The 18,700-nt window shown below is 43.2% G+C and overlaps 1 protein-coding gene across 2 annotated transcripts; it reads left to right on the top strand.

The window, feature by feature from the left end:
- Nucleotides 1-4,978: 4,978 nt before the first annotated feature.
- LOC130883491 (cytochrome P450 4A10) lies at nucleotides 4,979-15,908 on the top strand. Of its 2 annotated transcripts, XM_057783991.1 has the most exons (12): nucleotides 4,979-5,167; nucleotides 6,719-6,863; nucleotides 7,526-7,570; nucleotides 7,999-8,126; nucleotides 9,032-9,156; nucleotides 9,536-9,690; nucleotides 10,104-10,210; nucleotides 10,312-10,502; nucleotides 10,599-10,732; nucleotides 12,969-13,033; nucleotides 13,177-13,253; nucleotides 15,740-15,908. In XM_057783991.1, exons 1-12 carry the CDS (start codon nucleotides 4,979-4,981, stop codon nucleotides 15,906-15,908), a joined length of 1,530 nt encoding a protein of 509 aa, XP_057639974.1. The 2 variants fall into 2 exon arrangements, with proteins under 2 accessions (XP_057639974.1, XP_057639975.1); XM_057783992.1 differs by lacking the exon at nucleotides 7,526-7,570 and having other exon boundaries at nucleotides 13,194-13,253; nucleotides 15,740-15,829.
- The last annotated feature ends 2,792 nt before the right edge of the window (nucleotides 15,909-18,700 follow it).

The following is an 18,700-nucleotide window of genomic DNA, read 5'->3' as shown; positions in this document are numbered from 1 at the left end:
AAGCCCCGAATAGATGAAGCCTTGAGTGAATGTGTGTTGTTGACACGGGCATAGCCATCTCAAGGATCCTAGCCTCAAAGCTGTAGGAAAATGGCAAAGCTTCACCCTCCTGAGGTGAGGCTCAGAGGAACACTGGTCAGTGTGCAGATATTGATAGTGTGTGCAGAAAGCATCCATCATGTCTTTCTCCCCCTGGAGAGCATGAAGAAATGTCACCTAAAGAATCTTTGACTACCGTGATTAATGAAACCTGCCCCCTTGATTGAGTTGTGTGAAAAACCCTGCCTCTCTGTTCATATAAACAAACACACTGAGCTTGTGAAGGGGAACTTCAGCTTCTCCACCAGAGAGCCCAGTCCACTGAATCCCAGCTATACCTGTGTGTCTGTGTCTCTGTGTATGTGTTTGTCATTTCTCCATTCCCTCAACACCCCAGTCAGGTCTGTCCCTGGGGCCATACCGGGGCAGCACAAACACTGAGGAGTACCACATTCCTGCTGCCAGGCCTGCTGTGTTGTCTGACCAGAACTTACAGAGATTGGACAAGGTAATGTAAACCTTGACTGCCAGCACTCGGGAGGCACAGGCAAGTGGATCTACATGAGACCAGCCTGGTCTACGAAGAGAGCTCCAGAACATCAAGGACTACACAGAGAAACCCTGTCCTGAAAAACCTCCCAAGGGTCCTGGTGCACACAGCCCCCAGACACTGATACATGACCTTTTTCCCTACTGTGTACACAATGATGTTCCTTTGTGATCTTTCAGCAGCCTCATTCCTTGAGGCTCTCAGAAACTGGCTAGCATCCTCCTTTCCAGTGCTGTGCCACCATGCCTTGTTTTCCTGTGTTCAATAAACCAACCCTACCTGGTGTAAACAACAGAAAATAAATTGTGACCTACCCATCTTCAGACACAAGAGCATCCTTTGTCTTCACAGCTATGGAGAGGCTAACTTCCTAAGAGGACCTGTCAGGAAGAGTCTGCAAATACCTGTGGGTAGATCACTGAAACACACACACACACACACACACACACACACACACAGAGGAATCCTCAATATTGATATAGTAAGTGAAGAAGCATCATGGAGACCATAACGCTAGAACTAAAACCAGCATTGCTGCCCTGCTGATACCCTGGGTACCTTTACAGAAGAGAGTCTCTGGGAAAAAAAAACAAAACACTCTCTTACCAAAGCAGCAGAGGCAAGTGGTCAACCACACACAGCAATGACAATGAAGACACAGCTAACATAATAAAGAATATTTTTCCAGTAATTGTTACAAAGGAAATCAATGGCATACCTTAAGAAAAAACACAAAATATGATTCTAAGGAAACTTCAAAACATGTGGAAGAATACAGACTTTATTAAAAAACAAACCAAAAAAATCCATCACTTGAATGGGAAACTATAAAAAGAAATACAGATCATAAAAAGAACCAAACAGTCTGGATATGGGTGGGGGGCTTGGTCCAGCCTTAACTGGGTATGCCAGATTTCTTGACTCCCCAAGTGAGGCCTTACCTGCTCTGAGGAGTAGATGTGGGGGGTGAGATAGGAGGCAGGTTGGTATGTAAAATGAAAATGATTTTTTAAAGAAAAAAGAGAAGAAAAATAACCAAAAAACACCACAGAGGACTCAAAAAATGAAATAAAAATACTACTGAGAGTTTCAATAGCAGATTACATCATGCAGAAGGAAGAATTCAGAGCTTGAAGACACGATTTTAAAATAACCGAACTAGGAAAGGGACGGGGGGAAGAAATAGGAAAAAGACAAAGAATAAAGTATATAAGCTGAACAAATTCTATAGATAAAACTATGTGCATTGTAGGAGTTACAAAATAAAAAGAAACCTATTTTGTGGGGGCTGGTGAGGCTGCTTAGTGGTTAGAGATTCCTGCTTCCAAGTTGATGGCATGAGTTTCATCTCTGGAACCCACCTAATAGGAGAGAACTGACCCTGTAAGTTGTGCTCTGACCTACACACACATAATGACATGCATGTGCCACACACATACAAATAAAAAATAAATAAATAAGTCTAGTTATAGCTTAAATCTTTCCAAATGTTGAGAAATATGTTGGTATTTATAATAAATTCAAAAGACTCTGTTTAGATTAAACTGATATAGTCTTCTTAAAGTTAAGCTATATTCAAGCTTTTAAAAATCCAAGGCAAGAAATTCTAAAAACAAAAGATCTAAGCCAAGTCACATACAAGCAAGGCTGTAGCAGACTAGCGTTAGAACAGAAACTTTTCAGAAAAGGATTAAAATTTCCAATTAAAAGAATTGTGTTGGCTGAGTAGATTTTAAAAGTCAAATTCTGCTGTGTAGTACTCCACTGTGTAAATGTAACACATTTTCCTTATCCATTCTTCAATCGAGGGGCATTTAGGTTGTTTCCAGGATCTGGCTATAACAAACAAAACTGCTATGAACATAGTTGAGCACATGTTCTTGTGGCATGATTGAGCATCCTTTGGATATATACCCCAAAGTGGTATTACTGGGTCTTGAAGAACACAGCAGAAAAAAAAAAAAAAAAAACAAAAAAAAAAACAGTTTGAATTTTGCAGGAAAAGGGATGGAGGTAGAAAACATCATTTTTGAGTGAGGTAACCCAGACACAGAAAGACAATTATCACATGTACTCACTCATAGGTGGTTTTTAAACATAAAGCAAAAAAAGCCAGCCTACAAACCACAACCGCAGAGAACTTAGACAACAATGTGGACACTAAGAGAGACTTACATAGATCTAATCTACATGGGTAGTAGAAAGTAGAAAAAGACAAGATCTCCTGAGTAAATTGGGAGCATGGGGACCTTGGGGGATGATTGAAGACGGGGAGGGGAGAGGCAGGGACAGGAGCAGAGAAAAATGTAGAGCTCAATAAATATCAACAAAATAAAATAAATAAAACAAGTCAAATTCAATTATATGCTGTCCACAAAACTTCATAAGATGGTGTGGAAGAATGGAAAGAAACCTACTGGTTCCAGAAAAACAACACAAGACAGGGATGAGAAAGGAAGATCTGAAGTTCATGGTGCTGAAAAGGCATCCATGACCCTGCCTAGCCTGGCTCCCTGGGTCATTATGACAGAAAAATTTTCAGAAAGAGTCCACAATAAGAAAAACATGATGTCAAGGAAAACCAGGTTCATGTTTTCTATTACCTCACAGAAATAGAACCCAGACTGAACTGAAGCAGAAGAAATAATAAAATCATAAACATCAATGATTGTCGAGGCCCAAAGGGGCCAAAGGTCAGAGAGTTTGGCACTTGCATTTAGTTCATTCAAGGTTATCCTGCTTTCAACTCAAACAAAGGTTCCATCTGTGTGTAAATCAGAGTTCTGCTCTCTGGAGGTTATTGTCAACTGGTGTGGCTAGTTGTCAGACCTCACACTCCTGAAAAAGGGAAGTAGTTGGTTCCCACCTAAAACAAAAAGTTGGATATAAGGACACAACTAAGTTCAAGTTCCCTTTATGGAAATAACTTGGGATTCCACCCAGGGAGTGGTTTGCCTACAGAGATTGTTCTAGGGCAGGAGAGATGAATGAACCCCATGACTTCCGATCTGTATGCTAATGCAGTCCTTCTGTTCCACTCCTACCTTTTGAAATCAGGGGTATATTAAGCTGTTGGAAATTAAACAGAGACGAATGTTCAGTACTCACTGAAATTCCCTCCCGATACTATCCTATATGTTTCTGTCTTTTATTATTTTTGTTCACATCTTTGTATTCTTTACTATATTTCTAAATTCCCGCACCTCCACTCTGGAAGAGGGTACTTTTGTCGAGGCTGGCCACAGACAAATGGAGACCCTGGAAGATATAATGGTTAACATAGCAAAAAAAAAAAAAGTGTGTGCACATGCATGCATTTGTGTGTTGACATGTTCATGGAAAATCTCCTGAGGTAATGCTCATATTTATCCAGTCAAAAGAAACTGGAGCTGAAAGATGTGCTCAGCATCAATTTAGGATGCTCAACTGCTTTCACACAGCAGATGAATGGCCCAGAAATGTTGCAAGACATTCACCAGAGCCTTTGGCATCACAAGGCCTGGACTGTACATGAGGCCTAGAGGGAGAAGGGCAGCAGTGCCTAGGTGCTCTGCAGTCTGAATTAGCAACCTCTCACAATCCACCTAACATGGACAATTCAGAAGAAACTATGTAGGTACTGGATCTGTTGTGGGAACTCAAGGAACTCTCAAGAGCAATAAGTAAAGACACAAGAGTTAAGACATGAAACCTGGGGAAAGAGTAACTTTATGGAGACCCCAAGACATATACTACTTCAACAGATAGTTATTTTTATATGAGAACTTTGTTTTCTATTTATTTGTTGTTTTTATTGCTCTACATATTTTCTCTGTTTTCCCCTTCCTCTCCTCTCCCCTTCTATTCTCTCCCTTGATCCCCATCCTCCCAATTTACTCAGGAGATCTTGTCTTTTTCTCCTTCCAATTTAGATCCATGTATGTCTCTCTTGGGGTCCTCTTTGGACAACTAATTTTTTTAAATAAAAATTTAGATGAAAAAATTAAAAAATAAATGGATGAATATTTAAGGAAATGATAATTACTGTGCCTACCTGATATGTGCAGTATCCATATGTTGAAATATCACACTGTACCGTATAAAAGTATACAGAAAGATACGGTGAAAAGAAAAATAAAATAGAAAACAAATAAATGATTTGACTAACACAAAGAGGAGAAAGTGGGTGCAGGTCTGACTCTTAGCCACCAGCAACTGACAAATCATTTCTCTGCCTCTCAAGGTAAATCATTCACCTTAACTGACCAACTGCACTGTGAGAGCAACTTCTGTCTGCCTTAACCTTTCTCCCTCCCACAGATAAGACAGGCAGTCACTAAAGGATTTATAGAGGAGGTAGAAAGGACTCATGAGACTAAGGGCAGTCTGCGACCCAGGAGTGGCTGCACCATGAGTGTCTCTGCTCTGAGCTCCACCAGACTCACAGGCAGCATCTCTGGCTTCCTGCAAGTGGTCTCCGTGCTTGGCTTGCTTCTGCTGCTGTTCAAAGCGGTCCAGTTCTACCTGCAGAGGCAATGGCTACTCAAAGCTTTCCAGCAGTTCCCATCCCCACCCTTCCACTGGTTCTTTGGACACAAGGTATGAGGAAAGGGAAGGGTGGGAGGAAGATCAGGGAGGATGGAGGTGTAGGGAGGATGGAGGTGTAGGGAGGATGGAGGTACAGGGAGGATGGAGGTACAGGGAGGATGGAGGCCTCACACACTGGCCATCAAATTGACAGGACAAAACCTACTGTATAAGAAGTCCCAGTACTTCATGAGACACAGAGCTCAGGTTGAGATATATTCCAGCATTAAGGTGGTTCAACCTGTTTGGCTGTAGCCATCTCTGTACTGAGAGCCCTGCACATGAAGCCTGTGTTTGAGCCTACCTAGTCTCCTCTTCTGCAGGCTGAACAGCTTCAACAGCCTCTGCTGTTCTCAAACAGCTTCTAGGTGGTTCCTTGCATAGTCACTCATGGTTATTCTCTCCCAAGTTCAGGGCTTGCTGGGAACACAGAAGTCAGTGAGATGGAAGCCTGGCCCTGTGGGGTTCTTGGTGTGGCAATGGCACCATCTCAGGGGCTGTCAGGCACAGGAAGAGTCCACAGTGCTGGGATGAGTGGGTAGCTGATCCAGATGATTCCCCACCATCACAAGGGAATTTTCAGGATGGATGGATTACGACAAAAATCCTGAAGTCATGGAACAGAAAGGAGTAAGGCTGTGTAATTTCCTCACGGGAGGGCACTGATGTCAGAATTTCCTCAGGGTCCGTTTAGTTCTCTTTCTCCTTCCACACCCTGTGCTGTTAGCTATTTGGAGAAACACACCACAGTGCTCAGGTGAAGACCCAGGCACATGCGCCTGAGATCTCTCAGGAAGGAGATGGTGCAGCACCCTGTGCATTATGAGTGGAAGGTATCAACTCCTTGCACTGCTACACAGGAAATATGTCCCATAGTTAAGTAGGAAGATACATGAGGAAGCATTCAGCAAAGGATTGTGCAAGGATTGTGACCGAGCCTTAGAAGGACACTGGGATGTGGTACTTGCGTGCAGAGCTGAGGATCCACCCAACAGCACTGCCAAAGCAGCTCAGGACCGATCCCCAGTGCAGCAAAACTCTGAGTGATAGCACAGATGGTCCATCAAACTGTTTCAAATCCTGGCTGCATCTGTAGAACTGTGTTCCTGTGCTTGTTCTGTTCTTGTCTCCAGCCAAAAACCTAACTAGAGTCCTATAACAGGAGGACCGGGCTGCTTGTCATCCTGGCCTCCTGGCTATCTTAAACCCAAAATAATAACACAGAAACTGTATTCATTTAAACACTGCCTGGTCCATTAGCTCTAACTTCTTATTGGCTAATTCTAACATCTTAATTTAACCCATTTCTATTAATCTGTGTATCGCCATGTGACTGTGGGTTACTGGGAAGATTCTAACCAGCGTCCATCTCGGGCAGGAGATCCATGGCATCTGCTATTCTGCCCTTCTTCCCAGCATTCAGTTCTATCTACTCCGCCTACCTAAGTTCTGTGCTATCAACTAGGTCAAGGCAGTTTTTATAGTCATTGTCCAATGAAAGCAACACACAAACTGAAGGAACTCCTCCACCAGAGTCCCACCTCTTTGTTTTTCCCTCAACAGCAGTTCGAGGCTGATCGGGAGCTACAGGAGATTATGAAGACTGTGGAGAACTTCCCAAGCGCCTTTCCTCGCTGGTTCTGGGGGAGCCAAGCTTATCTTATTGCCTATGACCCTGACTACATGAAGGTGATTCTGGGCCGGTCAGGTGAGCATATATCATTCTGATGAAATTTGTGCTATTCTCTTTGTAACTATAGCCCATGGCTGTCGAATTCCACAAAACTGTGGCATTATGCCATTGCCCGACATACTCTACCTACCATCCTCCCAGACAACAACCCAGAATGTGGTCAACAGCACTCAGAACTTAAATTTCCAGCCTTTAGCCAAAAGTCTTTATCTTTCTTTGCTATTTATCCAAATTATAATCAATAATTTGCTATTTAATCAAAGATGATAAGTCATATAAATTGTTCCAGAACTAAAAAGTATACCTCAAATGCATTATGGTTTGAGTTTGAAATCTCAATTGTTACCTGCCTAGAGTTACTGGATAACTAACTCATGATCTAATGTAACACACACACACACACACATTGTAGTCACACCTGTTCTATTCTTTGAGTATGGGCACATGGCCTGCTCCTCATCAATTCACCATCTGTGCTCCGGAGGAGTTCAGCTACTGCTACAAGAATCCTGACTTCCTAAGCCTGACTGTTAGGACAAAGCTAGAAGGAGAGAGGAAATGGACAGTGACACAGGACAGTCTGCCAACAGAAGCTCTTAAAAGATTCCAGATCCATGGCTTCCACCACAGCTGCCTCGGAGCAGCCTTACTTATCCCATTTCTTGTTTCTGTTTCAGATCCAAAGGCACCTGGAGCCTACAGATTGCTGGCTCCTTGGATTGGTATGTGTGTCTGCATGGAGAATGTGGTCTGGCCCCAGTTAGAGCGTCCAAGACCTGTGACTCTGTTTCACAGAGAACAAAATGCGACAGGCTACCATTGCCTTGATCTATCCCTCCTCTCCCTTGCACAAGTGAAGTAAAAGCTAGGCTTCTGACCCTTCACTGTTCCAAACCGTTCTAACTAATCATTCATGCCGCCACATCCCCCCCTCCCTGAAATTCTTTTGCAATTTTTATCTCACAGATGTAATCATCACAGTCCGTATACCAGTCCCACAAGCTAGAAATTTCAGGTTCTGAACTCTACCATTCTTAGCTCTCATCTTCAGTTCCACTCCACACAGCCCTCTACCCCCAATACATACACAGTTTATCTAACAGGCTCTCTGATTCCATCTCTCACACACGTACACCCATCTCTGGTCCAGGCTATGGTTTGCTCTTGCTGAATGGACAGCCATGGTTCCAGCACCGGCGCATGCTGACCCCAGCCTTCCACTATGACATTCTGAAGCCCTATGTGAAAACCATGGCTGACTCTGTCCGGTTGATGCTCGTGAGTTCATTTGATTTTCTTTTTCTCTACTCCCCTCAGCCCTGCTGTGTTGAAATAAGAGCACACTGCTGTGCATTCTACATCAGCACCTGCTTCTGCTAGTACTAAAACAGCTGCTTCTTCTTCTCCTCCTCCTCCTCCTCCTCGGCCTCTTACTCCTCCTCTTATTCCTCACACTACCCTCTCTCTTCTTTCTCTCTCTCAATCTCTTTTTTCTCTGAGTCTTTCTTCACCTATTCAGAGTGTACACCAACAAGCTCCATATGTGTATTCTAGTATAAATACAGGTTTTTCCAACAGAGGTAGAACAGAAATATTCCAGGTACCAGAATATGGCCATACTTTGCCCAAAGCAAAGAGCATCATGCTAGATAGAGACTCCAGTTACCTCTTCACATCCTCAAGAACATGAAGAACGTGAAGTTCAGAGGAACTTCCTAGGACAATACCAAGCCAGTGTTTCTCTGTGTCTCAGTGCCTCTGCATGAACTTGAATGATAGCTCAGGGAAATGGACACCAGACTCACACTGACATAGCCAAACATGCCATACCACAAACTTTCAACCACAATCTGGATTCTGACTCAGTTGTTATCCACAAGATTTTGATAAATACATAGTAACTGAAGTCGCAGGCAGCCCCTTTAGAAGTGCACATAGTGGCTTCCTAGGATTTTTTATGCTCAATACATGGAAGTCCTGCCATTGTCTCATGATGGGTCAGCTCTCCATATACTGACATATCATCTTTACCCCGAAAACAGCATCATTTGTCAGATAAAACATCTTTATGTTATCTAAATTGAAGGACATAGAGAACACATATCTGAAAATATATGGAAATTTACAGTATATGAGCACAAGTCTTCTGTGGAAATTAGGTCAATGCTCCCCTCCCACTGCAGGACAAATGGGAACAGCTGGCTGCACAGGACTCCTCTATAGAGATCTTTCAACACATCTCCTTGATGACCCTTGACACCGTCATGAAGTGTGCCTTCAGCCACAAGGGTAGTGTCCAGGTAGATGGGTGAGTTAAAACCATTGAACTTCAAGGTCTTTGGTCTCAACTACTGGGATGACCTCATCCATCATGTAGGAGGTGAGGCAGTATGGATACTTGCCTCAACCAAAAAAAAAAAAAATCAAGAGTCTGAGCCCATTACAGATCATTTCCTGACACACTCCAACCCTGCCCCAACCACAGATCACTGATCCCTACCTAAGCTGGATGCCTGCATATTCATGCCACCTTCTGTAGTCTTGAAAATTACAAGGGTTATAAGGCAGAATTAATGTGTGCACCAATGCCGTCTATCCCAACCATACAGAAAATCTCTTCTCAGAGTCCATCTATCTGCAGGTCAGACCTCTTCACAGTCTAATCTATTCTGTATCTTCTTCCTCAGAAAGTACAAGACCTACATCCAGGCCATTGCAGACCTGAACAATCTATTTTATTCCCGTGTGAGGAACATCTTTCATCAGAATGACACCATCTACAGTCTGTCCTCCAATGGCCGCTTAGCCAACCGTGCCTGTCAACTTGCCCACGATCATACAGGTTCTGTCTGTAGCTCATGTCTCCCCTCCTTTCCCAGGACTAGCTCAAAGGGGCTGTTGATGACTTCTGAGGTAGATCTAAGCCCTGCAGTGCCTCTATAGTGTCTGGGTCACACACATGTAGATATTCTTAAACTGCAAATGTTTGAGTTGGGATGTCAGAATTCCAGGGACTGTGTGTGTGTCATCATTTTGGTAATATTTAGTGAGATCCAACTCAGCATCTCAAGCAGAGCTTCCTTGGCCCGTGGTTCTGAGAGGAATTCTGGTCTGCATCAGATGGTACTGGTCTTCTAACCCTGTCCACTCCTTACTTGTTGATCCATGCATAACACATAGCTTTAGGCCAGGAGACACACTACATGGGGTTACTGTAGCTCTGGGATCTATGTGATAACCAGTGTTCTGGAACAGATGGAGTGATCAAGATAAGAAAGGATCAGCTGCAGGATGAGGGAGAGCTGGAGAAGGTCAAGAAGAAGAGACGTTTGGATTTTCTGGACATCCTCTTGTTTGCCAGAGTGAGTGTGTATCGCAGAGGTGTGTATATCACAGAGAGTCTGCCTGGGAGCACACAGCAAGGAACAAGCACAGCTCTGATGACACCTGTTGTCTCCCTCAGAAGGAGAATGGGGATAGTTTGTCTGACAAGGACATCCGTGCTGAGGTGGACACATTCATGTTCGAAGGCCATGACACCACAGCCAGTGGACTCTCCTGGATCTTCTATGCTCTGGCCACACACCCTGAACACCAACAGAGATGCAGGGAGGAAGTTCAGAGCCTCCTGGGGGATGGATCCTCCATCACTTGGTAAGAATTCAAAAGGTGGAAGAACCCTTATTCTTTGGGTAGGGAGGAGCTACTGGCCTCCAGTCTACCTGAACTTCAGGATGGACCTTGTTCCAGGGATCACCTTGACCAAATGCCCTACACCACCATGTGCATCAAGGAGGCCATGAGGCTCTACCCACCTGTCCCAGGCGTTGTCAGAGAGCTCAGCAAACCTGTCACCTTCCCTGATGGGCGCTCTTTACCCAAAGGTATGAGTTTCTATGGCCTGTTTACCGAAACACATTCCAGAGATAAGGAAGGATTAGAAGTCTGTGTGCTTCAACAGTCCTGAATCCTGCTGGGTACCCATTTCCTTTTCAGTAGTTAAGTTCTTACTCATAAAGTACATTTCCAAGTGTGGGACATAAGCATAAATGATCTTCTATAAATGTAGTAGGAGCTGCAAGCTGCTTCCCGCCACCCAGCTCCCGGCCACTGGCTAGCTTTACCCAAAATAATTACACGGAAACTGTATTCTTTTAAACACTGCTTAGTCCATAGGCTCTAGCCTCTTACTGGCTAACTCTCACATCTTGATTAACCCACATCTAATAATCTGTGTAGCACCACGAGGTGGTGGCTTACCGGGAAGATCTTAACCTTAATCTTGGAGAGGAGAGGCATGGCAACTGCCTGAATCTGCTTCTTTCTCCCAGCATTCTGTTCTGTTTACTCCGCCTACCTAATTTTCTGTCCTATCAAAAGCCAAGCAGTTTCTTTATTAACCAATGAAAGCAACAGATAGACAGATGACCCACCTACATCACATAAAGTTAAATGATCTCCAATTCTGCTGCTTTGCATGAATAGTTGTAAGCATTGCTTATTTATCAGATATCACTCCTTTTGAATCCATGTCCTTAACATGATGCCTCCATTTCAGTTTGGGAACATTGATATTCTTTGATTCTTATACTCTAGACACATTCCAGATGACAACAACACTATGTAATTTCATAGTCAATTTTATCCCTCATATGTCCTTACTGTCACATGTGTGTGTTTTCACGTTGCAGCTGGGAGCACACGTGCGTGTTTGCACATACAAGTGGAAACCAAAGGTCATTTATTTCATTCTTCACAGACCATCCACCTTGATATTTTTGAGGTCAGGATGTCTAGCCCTGATCTATAACTCATTTATTAGGCTAGGCTGGATGTTCAGTGGGTGCCGGTCCCCAGCATTCAAGGACAAATATGTGCCACTACACACAGCTTTTCATATGGTTTCTGCAAATCAAATATAGGTCCCCATGCTTGTACAACAAACACTTTTCCAGTTTATAGACTCTCCATCCCAAATGCACATCTTTTTATCATCCTCTGTAAATGATACAATTTGCAGAAATTTTATCTATAAAGAACTGCTATTTATATGTTTATATAAATATTTATGTATAAATCAATATACAATGTGGCTACAGACCCTTCTAAGGCAATTGGTGGCTCTCTATCATCTGATGGTAAGACCATATTGCTGAACACACAACTTACTTATGTCATCAAGCACAGAGAAAATGACCTGGTGCCCAACTAGCAACTGTAATTCTTAAATCAAATATTGAATAGGGTTTTCCTTCAGTTTTCTTTCATTGATTGTTCTGCATTTATACATGCACAGAACAGACAAATAAGCAAATACACATAATGACTCAATCCTTGGAAAACTCTTCTCAAAGAGACCTTTGAATATGGTATTCTGACTTTACCTCTCAAATGTTATTTGCCGGGATGTACCAAAAAAATAAAGAATCAGACAGAGGCTAGGGATATGTGTTTTTTTTCCTGGGTCAAAGCAAAAGAAGGAGATGTCATATGTCGTATATGGTCCAGTCCCTGAGAAGCACTCAGGTTGATGGCAGAGATGAACTGATGACCAGATGCTAGACCGACCCTTTGCGATGTCAGGTTGATGGCAGAGATGAACTGATGAGCAGATGCTAGACCGACCCTTTGCGATGTCAGGAGATCGCCCTTCGTGCCACACCTCATTCTCTCACAATCCTATTTAGACCACGTGCTGCTTTGCTGATGAGCTATAATCCCTCTCTGAAATAATATTAACTCACCTGAAAAACCACACTAAAACAACGGGGGAACAATATTGGGGACTGAATTCTTGGGCATCTTTGCAGAAATCTTTCATTAACTCACCTGAAAAGGCACACTAAAACAACGGGGGGACCATATTGGGTATCTTTGCAGAAATCCTTCATCAAACATAAGTTCTAAGCTGATTCTCTCCCAAAACACAGGTTCATATCTTTCTTCCTTCTCTTTTTTAACTCCATTTTTATACTCCTCATTTGTACCTCAAGTTAATTTCCAAGTCACCCACATCTATTAGCAAGACCTTTTGTGCAGGTGTGTCCCCTACTGCCTCGGGAACCAAGGTTCACATCCTGGGTATCACCCACCATCTCCCTATTCCTTTCTGCCCCACAGGTATCTCAGTCATCCTCTCCATTTATGCACTCCACCACAACCCGAAGTTGTGGCCAAACCCAGAGGTAGGAGGTTCTACAGGTGGATCAGGGGGAGATCCCTCCAGATCAAAACCTGCTGTCCCCACCTCTAGCATCTTCTCCCCTGGTGGGATGAAGGCAGAAGTTTCACTTCTACTTTCCCTGACAAACGTGCCTTCTCCCTGCAGGTGTTTGACCCTTCCAGGTTTGCACCAGATTCTCCCAGACACAGCCATTCATTCCTGCCCTTCTCAGGAGGAGCAAGGTGAGACATCCTGTGTACATTGATAGAATACACTCTACAGGGTATTTGCAGCATACCTTAATCTTTTTGACCTCATGCATACATGACATCTCCAGGTGTATTCTATTGGTGGATATAGGGGAAAAGCTTCTTGAAAATGTGTCTGTATGCATAAGGAAGGTAGCATTGCAGGAGACACTGTGAAGACCTTGACCCATTGCACTTCCCATTGGCCAGCCAAATTTTTCTGTCAGTTGATGACACAGACTTGCAAAAGTTCTCATATGTTAGGAGCAGGACTGTAATTTGATGTTTTTATCCTATGATTTTAACTTCAGCATCCAGCTTTTCAAGTTTCAGGGTTTTTATGTGTCATGCCTTTTTCCATACCTCAGTCAGGCCAAGCACCCTTCCTGAGAATCACTGTGGAAAGTGATAAGTTTGCTTGGATGTCAGCCCTGGACAACTGCCCAGCCAGAGACTTGAGGTGTTACAGAAAGTCTTTTATGGAAAAGTTTATTCCACTTCCATGGCTTCCACCTGTGCAGTCTCTTCTACTCAATCAGAGAATCAGTGCCAATGTGCCCGTCCCTTTTGTAATTGCCCAAGTTGTTCAAACCTTGACAGATAATATATATATATATATACCTTAAAGTCACACTTTGAGACTGTGTGGTCTGTCTGCACACAAAAAGCATTAAAGTGGAGGAGAATAAAATGTTTCTGACAAAATCCTCTGTTTTATATAAAGCACATAGGATTATTAAGGTTACTGGTGAGTGAGATATAAAACACTCTTGAAATAGTTACTGAACCAGTTGAAGACTTTCCAATGGCTTCTACTAAAATCCTTCAAGTCTCCCATGGGACCTGACTCACTGTTAGTTTTTTAAAATTTCTTATTTTTTATCGATTTTCATTAAGCTCTACATTTTTCTATGCTTCTCTCCCTGTCTCTCCCCTCCATTTCAACCCTCCCCCAAGGTCCCCATGCTCCCAATTTACTCAGGAGATCTTGTCTTTTTCTACTTCCCATGTTAGCTTTAAAAGACAAAGCAGAAGCATGTTTTTCTGAGCCTGGACTTCATAGGCTCAGAATTCATGAATTCCTCAGGTGGCAAATGAGATTTCACAGAGCAGACTACAAGCCAGTTGTTCTTCCAACATAGGCTGTCTAGCATTTATGTACTTGAGGTTGAATGCTCCTTCCTGCAACTCACAGCAAATCATGTCACTGACGCTAGAAGACAGAGAGTCTTGGGTAACTCAGCTTAAGTTGTAATGAAACATTCTGCTGCTGGTGTTTTCTGAGACCGGCTCAGGCTTGCCGGGAGTTCATGATCCCCCGGCCTCAAAAAGTACAGGTCACTACACGTTGCTTTGGTCATATTCTTTGTAATTTCCATTGTATTTAATTCCATTTTTATTCCTTAAATTCAAGTGAATGACATTTTGAAGCCAAATAAAAATGATTATTTTAAATTTAAAATAAATTACTAAAGCATTCTTATGTGCCAGGTTCTATATTAGATAAAAACATGAGAATGAATGATATTCTCCTACCCCTTCCTCCAACTCAAAACGTTATTCCACAAAGACAAATATATCTGTAGCCAAAATAAGTTCTTCCTCAATTCTTTCAATTATTCATTGAGCAGTTTGGGAAATGTGTTGTTTCTAACATCATCCCATTCCCTCACTGTGGCATGTCATTAAATATAACACTGATGGGGCCATGGATGCCCCAGAAGTACACGGAGAGTCACAAAGAAATGAGTGAAGCTGCTCATTAGCCTGAGCTTTGGTACTATGCAACCTGAGGGAGAGGAGACATTGTCAACACATCAGCAACTTGATCTGAAGTAGGGAGTGGGATGGCAGAAAATAGACGAGGGTACCAGCCAGTCAAGGGTATGGCTGCAGCTAGGCATCTGAATATAGTCCTGCCTGATGGAAATACAGAGGATCATTGTGGAGGTGAGGGAAGATCAGGGAAGTCCAGGAAAGAAAACTGAAGCAGGAACAAGGGACATTTCTGAAGTACAGTTAGATGGCTACAGATGCCGATGAAGGAGGCAGAGGTACCCTAAGTAGGAGCCAGATGGGACAGCAGATTGAAGATCTCCAACACAATCCTCCTTAGAAACTTTGCCACTGAAATCTGACTCAACTCCTTGGAAGCCATGCCCGAGATCCGTCTGGATGGAATAAACTAAGCAGTGATTAACTTCATGAATAACTCAGAAATTTGAGCTCTAATGCCTAGAATATTGGCCTAACTTCATAACTCTAAAAGAACTAGGGTCAAAGTAGCCTTGAAATATATAGAGGCTGAATCAAAAGTCAGGAGAGCCACAGCCTGGGAAAGATGTAGGCATGACCTGAAATAACAGAGGTTAGACTGGACCTGTGAAGGTAGCCCCTGAATGCTGTTCTGGGCTATTTCAGGGGCCTCTCCCTGCTCAGGCCAGAGGTCATTGAATTTCATTGTCTCCTTTCTGACCCAGGAACTGCATTGGGAAACAATTTGCTATGAATGAGCTGAAGGTGGTTGTGGCCCTGACCCTGCTCCGCTTTGAGCTGCTGCCAGATCCCACCAGGGTGCCCATCCCCTTACTGCAAATTGTGTTAAAACCTAAGAATGGTATCTACCTGCATCTCAAGAAGATCCACTAAATCTGGTAGGGACAAGGACAGATTCTATGAGCATGCTGCCTGACATCCCATCTTCATGTCATCTGTTCCTGTCATCATCTGGCTTTCTATTTGCTCAGCTTTCCTCTTCTCCAGTTTGCTCCCGTGCTTCCTGACTCCTCTCTCTCTCTCTCTCTCTCTCTCTCTCTCTCTCTCTCTCTCTCTCTCTCTCTCTCTCTCTCTTTCTCTCTCTCCTTCCCCCTCTCTCTCTCCCCCTGTCTGTCTGTCTGTCTGTCTGTCTGTCTGTCTGTCTCTCTCTCCTTCCTCTAGATTCCCTATTTGTCTTTCCGTCTAATACTACCCACATCTGCTCCGTATCTTCTCTGTCCTCCAGCCTCCTCTCTTGGCCTCTTATCTTCCTGTCATCTTATTTTTTCCCTACATAACTTCCTCATTACACAATTAATCAACTGTCACAACATTGGTGGTCTAAAATAATTGAAAGTTATCTTACAGCTCTGGATCTCAGAAGTCTGGAATGGGTGTCCCTTACAGAAAACCAAGTTGTTAGCATGAAGAACCTTCTTCAGGAGAGTTCGACAGAGACTTGTCTTTCTCCACTTTCCAGTATAAATCATCATTCCTCAGCACTGGACTCTCACGCTGCTTGAAAGACAGCATCCTCTGAATCCCTCTCTTTTAATTTTCTTCCCTTTTATAAAGACTCTTGTGATATAATCAAGCCCACTAATAAAATCCAAGACAAATTTGCCAGCTTTATATGTTTTTCTCAGTCCAACATACTAAGCCCTTTTGAATCATGAGAAAACATTCATGGGTTCCAAACTTAGGGCTTGAACATCATTGTGAAGCCTGGCATAGTCTTTACATGACTGCCATCTGGTCGCTTTGTCTACATCTCTCCTGAATAGTCTCTCTCTACCTGACTGTCCTTCACACAAGTTTCTCCATCTTTTCTTTTCTGAACAATAATGTTCCCAGTGTCACACACAGTGTTTGTCATGAACCCATGTTCAAACTGCTCCTGGATCAGAATCCATGATGCCATGGACAGATTTCCCTGGTATGCCATGTCCTTCTTCTTAGAAAGACTTCTCCTGAAGCCGCTGTCTGTAACCAGGACTTCCTTCCTAGTTCCTAACCTTCCAGTTTGCTGGGCTAGTGCGGAGTGATTCTGAGGAAGGGTAGAAGAGTTCATACAGGATACTCAGTACCTGACCAAGGAGAGATCTGGACAGGAACATAGCCAAAGTTGTCCTGCACAGAACTTTCAAGTAATCCAGAAAGTCTCATGCTGGCCATGCTGAGAGAACAAAGGAAAGTGAGAGCACAGAACAGAATGCTGGGTACCCAACCAAGGATATGCACTCTAACCACAGGATTCCAAATGGGATGAAATGTGTAACCAGAAAGTGATTCTACTGCCTGGGAGAAACAGGCAAGACTTTTTCTCAGGTCACTGTCATGAGCAGTTCCCCTCATGATGCACACAAAGTCCTGCTCATGTAAGCATCTATGCACATCCACAACACATTACACCCACACATGGGCATTGGATGCCCAAGACCAGGGGAGCCTCAGGTGGGTTTGTAAAGTCAAAAGGATGAATCTCTGGTCACCTATAATGGACATCAGTTCCAGTGTCCAAGCTCTGTCATCCAGGAGGTCCCAATGCACACACACACAGACAAACACATACACACACACACACACATCAGATTCATAGGTCTCAGCTTTATTCCAATTGATACATACACTAAAGAAGAGCTGACATTAATGATGGAGTTTTGAACAAAGACATCAGAGTCAGGAAGCCTCATAAAGTTCCTCCTAGATTAATGTCCCTCAGGAACGTTACCTTAATATTAAAATGCAGTCACAGCTTTCTCTTATCAGAGAAGGGTGCCTCCAACCTGTCCTTACATCACAATGGCCAAAACACCTATGACCGAAAATAATATAATTTAGATTCAGGTGCCACCCAGAGGCACATGGTGATTATGACTGTAGAATCAGCACTGAGTGATAACTTCTGAATCCTTACTACATTTGTTCAGAGAGGTCTATCTGGTACTAGGAGAAAAGGTAAGGTAGCTTAGGGCTCATAACCAACAGGCACAGTGATATGGGAACTTTGCATGCAGCTTCGAGTTTACAGGGATATCTAGGTCTTTTTTTTTTTTTTTTTTTTTTTTTTTTTTTTTTTTAGATATCTAGGTCTTGACGGGGCTTAACAGTGGTTAACAAATGTCCTGAGGAAAATCGGCCGATATGTAAACTTATCCCTAGAGGGAAAGAATCTTTGGTAGGTAGAAAGTATATGCCACATAATCCAGACACCCTAGAGCAGTGGTTCAACTAATGTTGCAACCCTTTAATACAGTTCCTCATGTTGTGGTGACCCCCACCATAAAATTATTTTCATTGCTACTTCATAGCTGTAATTTGCAACTTTATACCTGTAAGATTGCTACTGTTATGAATAGTAATGTAAAAAGTCTGTGTTTTCTGAGGGTCGTAGGCTAATACCATGAATGGGTCATCCAAAAAACCCACCCGCATCCCTGCTGAGTACAGTTGCCGTAGCAACTTCACCAAGTCCCAGGTACAGAACTCCTAGCTCCTGCCTGTGATCCTAGTTTCTGGTGCTGTCCCTTCCCTATGGGGCTAATTCCTTGATTGGAACCTCTTACTGACCTTAGACCTTGAATTCCCAGGGAAATACCAATCAGTCATCATGTGGGCCCCACCCTGACCTCTACCCCACTGGAGTTAACTCCTGGATTGGAACCTCTTACTGACCTTAGACCTTG

This window comes from Chionomys nivalis, chromosome 11 (assembly GCF_950005125.1).
Source record: "Chionomys nivalis chromosome 11, mChiNiv1.1, whole genome shotgun sequence".
NCBI classification, from domain to species: domain Eukaryota; kingdom Metazoa; phylum Chordata; class Mammalia; order Rodentia; family Cricetidae; genus Chionomys; species Chionomys nivalis.
This window is presented reverse-complemented; position numbering and strand designations above follow the sequence as displayed.

Bases quoted from the DNA above. Each gene is read 5' to 3' on its own strand.
- LOC130883491 (XM_057783991.1), top strand. From the start codon at position 4,979: ATGAGTGTCTCTGCTCTGAGCTCCACCAGACTCACAGGCAGCATCTCT. The intron at 9,691-10,103 runs GTTCTGTCTGTA...GTTCTGGAACAG, and splicing joins ACTTGCCCACGATCATACAG to ATGGAGTGATCAAGATAAGA. The intron at 10,733-12,968 runs GTATGAGTTTCT...TCTGCCCCACAG, and splicing joins TGGGCGCTCTTTACCCAAAG to GTATCTCAGTCATCCTCTCC.